The sequence below is a fragment of the Macrotis lagotis genome, chromosome 5 (assembly GCF_037893015.1).
Source record: "Macrotis lagotis isolate mMagLag1 chromosome 5, bilby.v1.9.chrom.fasta, whole genome shotgun sequence".
Lineage (NCBI taxonomy): Eukaryota > Metazoa > Chordata > Mammalia > Peramelemorphia > Peramelidae > Macrotis > Macrotis lagotis.
Window position 1 is genome coordinate 123,710,295 of NC_133662.1, and position 12,187 is coordinate 123,722,481.

Genomic DNA, 12,187 nt, shown 5'->3' on the forward strand with positions numbered 1-12,187 from the left:
CCTCTTCAAATTCAGCAATGCCCAAGGTATTCCAGAGGGAGTATGAAATGCAGGAAGTAATTTTTCTCCAAGTTCCACTGCTTTCTTTCGAAATATCTGAAAAGTTAAATAGGTCAATAAATTACAAGTCAAAGTAAAATGATAAAATGTACTATGCTACTAGAACTTTTGTATAACTTAAAAAAGAAAAAAGAATTAGAAATGCATCTAGATATTCTTTGAAGTCCTCCACAAAAAGTCCTACTCTGATACTTGCTTATCCTGCAACCCCAGAAGAGTGAAAGTTTGTTTGTCATTAAATGAATGCCCTAAACATTCTAACTAAATTTGAAGAAGTCCATTATCCAAGGACTGTTTACAAATTATTTTTTCAGCCACAACACAGAAATTGTGAAATACAGCATGAACAAAGCATCATGAAATATGAAATCTAGAACCTGGAAGTCTCATAGAACAGATATATCTAGAAATAGCACTACCTATTCATCTAGTTTTCCCTTTTACTTATGTAAAGGGAATGGGAGAAATAGTAAGGACTTAGTCAGCTTTTCAAGAACTCATTAATGCCCCAGCAAGAACCCTTAAGCTAGGACTACTGGGTTTCTGTTGTCTAATCGTATTCTATTTCTTTCCATTTTAAGTCAATTATGTAGTCATTTCATCTGAAAAAAGCTGACAATGTGGCATACAGATTAAAGAACAAAGCATTCTAATAATTCCAGGTCTTCCAGAATACCATTCCTGTGAAATACAATTCACATTTTATAAGTGGAAGTCAAAAGGAAGATGGAGACTCTCTGAAAGAGCCCTGTATGTAAAGTAATAATAATAATAATAATAATAATAATAATAATAATAATAAATTAACAGCTGTCTGAGCACTTTTTGTAGTGTCAAATAAAAATAAAGCAAATAATCAACAATTTAAGAAATTGATATAAATTTTGGTATAAGAATACTATAGAATTTGCTGCTTTATGAAATGACATAACCAATAACAATAAGAACACTGAAAATTGTCATTATAAAGATCAAGTCTAACATCGAAGAGAAGATGTGAAATCACAAATTTTTTCTTTACAAAGGTGGGTGCTATAAGTGTGTACATCTATATAAACTGGCAAGTTCAGTGGAAGTATTGGTTAGGTTAGAGAAAATACTTTACTCCACCCTTCCTCCCCAGCCTCCTAGCTCTTTTTTATTTATTTTTTTTGTTACAAGATATGACTGCCTGTCTGTTAAGGCATGGAAGGGGGGATAAATTAAGAAATGAAAGTCATATAAAAACAATATACTCATAACATTTAAAAACAAAAATTAGAATTATGGTTTCCTGATTAGTACTGAATTACAATATCAATTCCCTTCAATCTAGATAACTTCCTGAATGTTCTGATGGTGACAATGTTCTGATGCTAACTATACTCACCGGCAACTGAACGGGGGGAAGGTAAAGAGGAAGAAGGCTGGCTTGGGCATCAGGAGGTTTAGGCTCTCTTACTAACTCTGTTGCTCACTGGGTAGGTAAGTTTGGTTAAGTTCATTTCACTTCTCTTGGCCTTTGTTACACAACTATAAAATAAGGAGACTGGACTATATGATCTTTACAACCCCTCACTAATAGGTATGATTTGGGACCTGTGAAAAATGATCTGCAATTTTTCATTTTTCAACTATTTAAAGATTTTTAATAAAGGTCTCTTCCTGAAAAAAATTTTAAATATTATGAATCTTTAGTATAAATGCAACTTTTCAATGTAAAATTCAATAGAACTATAAATATATAACTATAAAGGAGTCTGTCAAAAAGAAGCCACCAAAACATATGTGTGTATGTATTATGATAAAAAGTTGAGACAGTTTCTGAGTAATTAAGGCTAGTGAATATTTAATAAAGGGATTTCATTATCTCTCATAAACAAAAAGATGGATCACGGTGGTCTTTTGTCATTTATATGCCCTTAGAAGAGTAAAAGTTCCCAAAGTGTGCAGGGAGCAATTAGCTCTGATTGGTTAACAATTAAAGATGGAATATTAAAATGAGAGGTGACCTATTCTTGTGAGGGGCTGGGGGACATGACTTTGATTATATCACTCTTACTATCAGATTACCCTTAGACTTGGGCAATCTAAGCAAAAGATCTATTCACTCCTTCACCCCCCCCCCCATCAAGCCTAAATAGAACTTAATGGGCCAGAATTCAGCCAGATTAAATTCTTCTTACTCTTTAATCAGAACTAACAGTCCCAGCTGGGTGGGTATGAAGAAGACTGAGGATAATGTTAAAATCCAATCTCATGATCAGCTCTATTTTTCAGAGGTTAATTAGAATGAGGAAACAGGAAGGGGAAAAAAATTTGAATCTCCCTGATATTAGTAATCAATTATCTAATAATCATTTATCTCAGTATGTATACCTTATCCAACACAACTCATGTTCACCCCTGAAATTTCATGAGTTTCTAATTTGGAAGAAAGAAGTAACTGGAAAAATCCATTGCCCTCTTGCTCCCCAGGAGTCAAGGTCAAGAAACTTGTCCAACAACTGGCTTACTGAGCTTTTGCTTCTGTGACTCTTATTCAGATTAAAGATCAAGTACTATTTCTAAAACTAGCTGAAATATGGCCACAAATATACATAAATTCACAGAAAGTCTCTGACCCCCCCCAAATTCCTTCATCCTTAAAAGTCATCTCCCTAGGAATCTGTAACACTATCACTCTCTCCATCTGTTTCTTCTTTGTGCCCTTTATGGGCTTCTCCTTTCCACTCGTCTATTACCATTTTGGTAAATGTCTATTCTTTCCTTTCTACTTGCTCTTTCATTCTTAGAGAAGCAATCTATTTCATTTCACATCTTCACCTTTCACTTGCTGCTACACTCCTAATTTACTATCCTATCTGAGTTTTACTTTAATACAAATAAACAGCTATTAAATGCTACTAGGTGTAAAATGGTGATTACTAGGGATAAAAGGCAAAATAAACATAGGCTCTGTCCTCAAAAACTTAATAAAGTAGGACAGCCTATAATCAAAGAGTTTCAAATTTCCAGCACTCTTTTATGAACATCTTCACTTGGTTACTGACTGCTGTCACTTTTTTTTTTATCAACATAGCATCTCTCACTTACACTAATTTCTTTCCACTGATACAGCCATCAACCTATTGTGGGTTTGCATCACCTCATGACTGTATTGCTGAAATGGTTTGTTCTCCCCAAGCCTCTCCCTCTTTTAGTTCATCTTTTACTCAGCTGACAAAATGATCAGACCAGGTCTGATCAGTTCACTTTCAATAAACTTCAGTAGCTTCCTATTACTTTTTTTTTAGGTTTTTGTAAGGCAAATGGGGTTAAGTGGCTTGCCCAAGACCACACAGCTAGGTAATTATTAAGTGTCTGAGACCGGATTTGAACCCAGGTACTCCTGACTCCAGGGCCGGTGCTTTATCCACTGTGCCACTAGCTGCCCCAGCTTCCGATTACTTTTAACATCAAGTATAAAATCCTCTGTTTGACACTCAAAGTCCTTTAAAACCTGACTTTATTTATTTTTTGTTGCAAGGGATGGCTGCCTGTCTATTAAAGGAAGAGATTAGGGAGAAATGAAAGTCATATCATTCTGTATTCTGTGATTCAATGACAGACACCAAAACCCCTTGCTGCTTCTTTTTCTTTTAGGTTTTTTTTTTTTTTTTTTTGCTAGGCAATGGGGCTAAGTGGCTTGCCCAAGACCACACAGCCAGATAATTATTAAGTGTCTGAGACCGGATTTGAACTCAAGTACTCCTGACTCCAGGGCCAGAGGCTCTATCCAGCGTGCAACCTAGCTGCCCCTCCCTTGCTGTTTCATAAACAAGATACTCCATATCTCTTGATCCTGAACATTTTTGCTGGCTATCCTTCATATTTGGGATGCTCTTCTTCTTCATCTATCTTCTGGCTTTTCTGGCTTCCTTCAGGTCCCAGGTAAAATCTGCCCTTCTACAGGAAGCCTTTCCCAATTCTTCTTGATTCTATTCCCATCCCCTGTTGATGATTTCCAATTAATCCTGTACATACTGTACATACTTTCTTTATACAAAATTGTTCAGATATTGTCTCCCCTATTAGACCAAGAATTCCTTTGGAATTCTCTGTTTCCCTAGAGTTTAGTATAATCCCTATACATATGAGCAACTTAACAAATGTTTAATGGCTATTTTCTATTCCACAACCTTCCCCTTTAACTTTACTGAACTAGTCAACAACTCTCTCAATCTCTTAGGCTAGGTTTGAAATGTCTAAATCAAGTTTTGAACAATCCTTCTCTACTTTCATTCATTCATCAAGGATTACTCATTTTTCCTTGTAAAATAACTGTGGTAATACATTATTTCCTTTGAAATTTCATTGTCAGTACTTCTACTCAAGTATACCAAACCTAATCTTTCTATTACTATTTAATTTTACTTCTCCTAGGCAGGTATGCCTTAGCTCCTCCTTGACCCAGTCATATACTATCCTTCAGGGCCCAAGAAACCTTCAACTACTACCAAGCATCATTTCTAACCCCTGCCTCTTAAAAAGTCTTGCCTCCTCCAAAGCTTAGCTCAAGTGTTATCTCCTAGCAGAGTCCTTCCTGCCTCTCTAAGATAACATTTGACCTTCCTCTCCCATTATTTTGGATTTATTTTACATTTATATTGTGGAAGGAAAAAATGCTATTTTAGAAATATATTGGGTGACAAAAATGACAACTTTCCTATCTTTACACTGGAAGGAGACTTTTCCATTTAACTACCTCCTAGACTTTTAAAAACCATCAGTTGAGTTTGAGGTTGAGCCTCTCCTTAGGAATCCAGTAAATAACTTTCCTTTTATATGCAAACAATAATGCTTATTGATCTACTTAAATGTAGCAGAATGTTGCTTATCAGCAATATAATCCAAATTCTGTTCTGCTCTTCAGCTACAATCTCACCATCACCATCATTATCACTAACATTTATGTAATGCTTACTATGTCACAAATTATTATCTCATTTAAACTTCACCACAACTCCAATTTTACAGGTGAGGAAACTGAGGCAATCAGAGGTGAAATGATTAGTCCAGGGTCATACAGCTAGTAAGTGTCTAAAGTCACATTTGAATCAAGTCTTCCAGATTCTAGGCCTAGCACTATATCCATAACAAAGTATCATTTCCTGAGGAAGAGAAGGTTGCTAGTGTGTAAAATGTTTTTTTTTTTTTTTTTAGTCTGGCTCCTCAGCTTATTTGATAATCAATCTGTGTACCTTCTGGTAGGTGAGACTAAGAAAATCCTGGTTGAGAAATTCCCCAACTCACATGTGGAGCTGGCTTATTTTCATTTTTGCATCCCCCAACAACTAGCTCTCAGTTCCAAATAGGTGAGGCAATTAATAGATGCTTACTGATTAATTTCTGGGAGAATTAGTGGCCATTCAATTTAACAACTGATTGAATACTGTTTTAAATACTTTAAATACTTGTTTCCCCAATCCCCAACTTTAGATTTCTATGCTTTATTAAACTTGGGTACTTCAACAGTTGCTAAATTGCATGATAACCATTGTCTCCATTGATTCTCTAACAAGTCATAAATGGTTGCTTCACATTTTCATCCAAAAGTGTTTTATCAGTTTTGTTGTCCAGTACAGAATAAACTCCACCCCCCATCTTGTATTACTCACTCTTCTTCCATCAGAGCATTATCACCTTAACATAGATAGTTCAATAAATATGGATTGAATTTATTTCCTCCTGGTTTAGGCTTCTTATCGGCAGTGGCAAATACTTTTTTGTCTCCATTGATAGCATCCTTGTTATAATACCTTTGGATGAAAATGTGAAGCAACCATTTATGACTTATTAGATGAATCAACAGATATAAAGCTGAACCAATTTCAATCCCTGATTTTTGGTTTGGGAGGTAACATGGTATAATAATTAGAGGGCACCCAGGGTGTGATTTCTTTTTTTAAAATTTGTATTTCTAGCACTTAGCCAGACACTCAATACTACTAATAGTCAGAAAGATTATTTATATCCTGGTTTTGACACATCAGTTGCGTGACCAAAGCCTTATCACTCAATCTCTTAGTGACTCCAAAAATTCTACAGGACTTTAAGTTGCAAGTGAGTTGTTCATTTGCATTGGTGAAGGAAATTTCTGTACTAGGAGCTCCTTATATTGATAAAATCACTGACATGGAACAACAAAAAAAAGATAAATTTATCACTGCTTCAAGATAGCAATATTGTCCCTGTTCAAGGAGAGTGAAGAGAATTGATTTCCCATAGGGAACAACCTAAATTTCTCTAAGAGATGAATACTTTTCAACCTAAAATGGAAAATACCTAATATACTTCCAAATTATTCTACTATATTTAGTGTTATCAGGGAGAAGAGAAATATATTATAAATTTGCATAAAGAGTAATACAGCCAAAACTAATGTACATGATATAATATGCAGAATTACAAAGTTCAAATTACAAATAGTGTGCTATCCTTTATGCAGGCCTGTTTGTTACTTTCAGCTGGCACACTAGAGAAACTAGTGCTCAAATTCAAATGACTGGTCTACTAGCCAAATACATTAAAATGCTTTACAAATATAAGCACAGCTGTGAGAAGCATTAAATACTTTGTCATTTCCATCAATTTGTGAGACACAGATGACTATTTTTGGTGGTGGACAAAGGTAGAGAATCAGGGCAATTGGAGAAAATGGCAAGGACAAAATAGTGTCAAAGAAATACAATTTAAAAATGACTTCATAATAACATCTATATTTCTATAAGACCAGTAGTAGCAACAAGGTTGTAAAACAAGAATAAACCATTATTTTTTTATCTCACATTGAATTTAATTATCTTAAAAATATTTCATTTCCTCTCAGAAGATTTGTATTAGAGGGAAGGACTGACTACATACATAATCCAAATCAGAAGTAACCTTCTATTCAAAAAGTGAAAAATAACTCCTGTAATAATCTTCAAGGAATATCTAGGATTATTTAATGAGGGGGTCTTATATGAATCGATGTTATTGAAATCACATCAATAAATTATCCTTAAATAACAGAATGTGGAATATAGAGGCAAAGGTATTGAATTTGAACCTGAGTTTGAATTTCAGTGCTACAACTTAAAATTTGTATGACCTTGAGCAACTTATTCCATATCTTCTGTCTTTCATTTTCTCATCTGTAAAATGAGAGGATAGAAACAGATCATCTCTATGTCCAGTCTCTAAGTTCTATGACCCTATAAACATTGTTTCTAACTTTTACTGGGGTTTTTATGTCTTTTAAGAATTACTCACATTTAAAAATCCATCAAATGTAATACATCTAACTCTTCACATTATGTTCACAGACAGAACTAGACAAGGCACTAAATAAGATATATTGCTTTCTTTGATTTACTCAATTGCTGTTCCCAATAGACCTATAAATAAATATTTAAAAGCTGCTGCAAGGAGTAAGAAAAGGAGAAATGAACAAGGATACCTGCTCTAGAATAGAAATCTTTTCAGTACAACTGAAAAATGCTTCAAGTTTGAATTGATCAGATACCAAAATTTCGGTTGAATTGGTCATCCTGGTTATAATGTGTTCAAAGGTAAGACCTGAAACCAGGTTATCTGGCCCCAAGACTAGCTCTCTACCCACTATGTCATACTGCCTCTCCTTAAAAACTCTAGATTATTCAAAACAAAACTTTGCTATGATATAGGGAACCTGCTTTTATTTTAAATTGTGTTTACTACTGTTTTCCTTCAAATTTTAGCTATGGTTTTACTTATTATGCTGTACCTAGAGTTCCACCAGTACCTAGTTTATTTCTTCATTGGGTGTTTATCAATGGCTAAGAGGATGAATTCCCCTAAGTATCATTTGTGACATATAAACATTTACAATAAAAGTTTCATATGCTGAAAATTTAGGTCTAGAGAGAAATGATTCATATGTCAACAGAAGTTAAGTAATAATAAGTGCATCAATTTAAACTAACTCTTAAAGTGTAAATCACAACAGTTCTGCAGCATGTGGCTCATTGGCTGGCATTAACTTGATTGATGGTATCTTTAAAAATTTCCATTTAAAAATAAGAGGATTTTAAGTATCATATTATCCAAATGTCACATTACATAACCAACACTGCATCTGTTTTTAATAGATGAGCATTTAGCTCTTCTATGGAACCATAAACAGAACAATAAACGAAAGCCTTATTTGTTAAGAATCAGCACTAGATTACCAAACTATCACAGAATTACACACTCTTCTTAATAGGGAAAAGTTGTTAAAAGTAATAATCAAATGGAAACAGATTAAAAAGGTTTTCTTTTATCTAATCCAAAAATACACAGTCACCAGTCAATACTGAAAAAACCCAACAGTTTCTATTCTTGAGGGTAATGCTAAAATTCTTATTTGATAATTTAAATACTTTCAAAGATATTCCAAAATCACATTTCAGTATAGTTTAAAAATACTTTCCAGAGAGAAATATTTTATAGATTTTTGATCTTACTCTTGTATAATTATCGATTACTAATATTAACAGTTTGCCTTCGAATCCTAGGATCTTAAAGGTTAAACAGTTCAATACCTTATTTTTTACAGTTGAGAAAACTGAGGCATAAAGAGGTTAAATGACTTTTATTCAAAGTCACCTAGATAGTAAGTGACAGTGCTAGAAATTAAAACCTGGTCCCATAACTTCAAATCCAATATTTTTTCCCAATGTACCATAGTGCCTAGCCTTACCAGTTTTTTTTCAGGTAGAATAGCTGAAATAAAGTTAAAAATTAAAATTATTAAAGAAAAAATATTTTATCATTTTAAAAATACCTAAGAAATGATTGCATGGCAATTTGCTAAACACTATTACTCCAATGAAAGAAATAAGTGGGTATGTGGTAATCTTTCCTAATCTTACATATATGATCCTGAGAAAGTCACTTAATTTCTGTTTGTCTCAACTTTCTCATCTGTAAAATGAGTACAAGACAATTTATTTCCCAGGGTGTTATGAGGATCAAATGAGATATATGTAAATTACTTTGTGAACCTTAAAATGCTACATAAGTACTATTTGTAATAACAATGTCAATAACAATAACAATAATAATGTTTTATTATTACTATGCAGATTAAGTAGATTTAGCTTCTGCTCTCTACAATCTTAAATTCTGAAATAGAACAAAATGTATAGAACAACTGATTCTAGACTTGGTGCCATTTAGCTGCTCTTAGTAGGTTCATACTGATTGACCTTTATAAATATCCTATAAATGCCAACTGAGTGGCAAAGTACTGAAGACCCGGGCTTGGAAATGGGAACATTCATCTTCCTGAGTTCAAATCCAACCCAGACACTTTTTAGCTTTGTGACCCTGAGCAAGTCAATTAACCCTGCTTGCCTCAGTTTCTCATTTTTTAGTATCTTTGCCAAGAAAACCCCAAATGGGGGTCAAGAAGAGACAGACATGGATGAAACAACTGAAGAACAAACACACTATTGCTTAACTCAGGAGAGAGTTCCATGGGTAGCCACATTGACTTTTTCTTTACATGCTTCGTCACTCTCCTCTTCAGTGAGGAATTTTGTGATGATAGAAACAAAATTTCTTTTTTAGAGCCTCAAAACCCTTCTGAGACCATTGAGTTATGAATAAATAAAAAGAAATTTTCTCTGAATTCTTTCTCTATTTTTCCAAGGTCTAGGCTATGTTTTATTTCCTACCACAAACTCTAAACTGAAATAGCTGTTTCCTCCTAAGATCTTTTCTTTTCCATATACCTTGCCAGTTCTTCCTTTTGGGTCAAAATTAAATCCAGATTAGTGGTTTCTTTCTGAGAAGAAATTGTCAGTAAGGCAAATTACAAATTTATCAGATGCTCTGCTTTTAGTGGAATGAGCCTTTCAGCAGATGGGCAGACATTTGGAAGTTATCCATCATGACTATACCATGCCCTGTGCCAGTTTTGTGATCTCCATTAGAAAAGAACCATCCATATCTCCAGGCAGTTTATTCTATATACCCACAACAACAGGATTTCTAATTCTTTTTTTATTTCGGGAAATAGTCTATACCACACATTTCTACTTTCAAGCTTATGAATTACCATTTCAGTATAGAAAGATCTTCTTAATGTATAATGCTACTCCTATTTTAGATCTTGCTCAATTTGGGTTTTTAAAAACAATATAACTAGAGAGTCTCTTAGACTTTAGTCCTGCCTCTTTCTAATTTATCCTTCCCACTAATAATCTTCTGAAGACATAGTCATGACCATTTCATTGACCTGTTTAAAACTCTTCAGTGGCTCCCTATTAAATCTAGGATAAAATATAAATCTTTCATAAAATAAGAAGCTATTGCATTTCAGTTATCAGCCCCATTTCAGTGAAATCTCTAAGATATTAAATTCTATTTAAAAATTTCAAATTCATTACTCAAACTGTACATTATTCTACATATACATTTGAAGAAAATGCTATTTCTTATGACTTTTTTTTACTCAATCCCCTATTCATTCAGAAAATATTTTCTAAATGTTTAATATGTGCATAATCTACTTAAGTTTGAGGATGGATAGAAAGATAAGTGAGATACTGTCCCCGTCCTTAAGGAGTGCTCAGGGTCACAAAGCTATTGCCTTAAATAAATTTTAAAAAATGAATTTTGAAAAACATATTTGCATATAGTTGGAATAATAAATATTTTTTTTTTAGTTTTTGAAAGGCAATAGGGTTAAGTGGCTTTTGCCCAAGACCACACATCTAGATAATTATTAAGTGTCTGAGGCCAGATTTGAACTCAGGTACTCCTGACTCCAGGGCCAGTGCTCTATCCACTGCGCCACCTAGCCACCCCCTATTTTTTTTTTTAAGCAATAGGGAGTTGTTGAAGCTTCTTGAGCAAGAGAGGTAACATTCACACCTTTGCTTTAGTATTATCAATTTGGCATGTGTAGTCGATAAAACGGGGGGAGATATTGGAGGGAGGGAGAACTCTAAGATGAAAATATAAATTATTTTGCTTGGTATCTAAAACCCTTTATAACATACCTCCAATTTTATACATTATCCCCCTTTTCACATTCTGTGGTCCAATCAAACTGGCTTTCTTATTATTCCTCATAGTTTCCACTTCATCTTCCATCTGTGTGTCTTTGATCTTCCTTTCTCCCTCCCGGAAGTATATGTCTCCTCACTTCTATCCTTTAGAATACTGAGTTTGAAGACTTGAAGACTTAGCTCAAAGGCAAATCTTTACATGAAACCTTTCCTAGCTCTTAGGGTCCTCTTTTTAAATCAATTTATATCTATTTTGTATAATATAAGGTTCTCAAAGGCAATGAATGGTTCGCTTTTGTCTCTGAATCTCCAGGCACTAACACTGGTTGGATAGTCTAAGCAAGAGGTGATAAGGACCAGAATTAGTTGTGGTCATGGGAATAGAGGGAAGGGGAAAGATATAAATAGATGTTACATAAGTCTAATAGAAAAATGGGGCAAATTACTATATAGATGGGAAAATAAGGAAAAGAGAGAGGGGGTAAGGATAGAAAAGAAGGGAAGAGAGGAGAGAGTAAAAAAGTTAAGGATAAAAAAATTTCCCTTGGGTCAGATTATAGAGGCATTAAATAGGGAGTTTGTATTTTACACAGGAGGCCATTAGGAATTCATTTAATACTTTTGAGGAAGAAATGACTTGACAGTGCACTGTTTTGGGAAAATTATTTTAGCAACTCTGTACAGCTATGATAGAAGTTGCTGAGTCTTAAATCAAGAGTACTAATTAATAGGGTACTACAGGAGCCTTGGTCAGAGAAGATGAAGGTCCAGGGTAGGAGAGAGAGACCTTATAAAGGTAAACAGACAAGACAAAACAACTTCTTGGAAATGGGATGTAGAGTTAGGGATGATCATTAAGTTGAATTTGTTCTCAAGAGAAACAGGGAGAGGAATGGGTTTGGGGAAATGAAGAACATTCCATTTATGTCAGGGTGATTTTGAGGTGCCAATAGAACATCCCATAGAGATATTCAATGGGCAGATTTGTAATTCAGAAGAGGGTAGAGATGGACAGGCAAGACTAGTTTGAGAGTCATTTGCATACAGATGATAAAGGAATTAATGACAACTAATGAGATTATTAA

General features: G+C 34.2%; 1 protein-coding gene across 3 annotated transcripts in view; it reads right to left on the reverse strand.

The window, feature by feature from the left end:
* MAN1A1 (mannosidase alpha class 1A member 1) overlaps positions 1-12,187 on the reverse strand; it is a 197,024-nt gene that overhangs the window by 82,722 nt on the left and 102,115 nt on the right. For all 3 annotated transcript variants that reach the window (XM_074187460.1, XM_074187462.1, XM_074187461.1), the window contains one exon: positions 2-96. In XM_074187460.1, coding sequence (XP_074043561.1) covers positions 2-96 — 95 coding nt within the window. The remainder of the gene's footprint in view (position 1; positions 97-12,187) is intronic.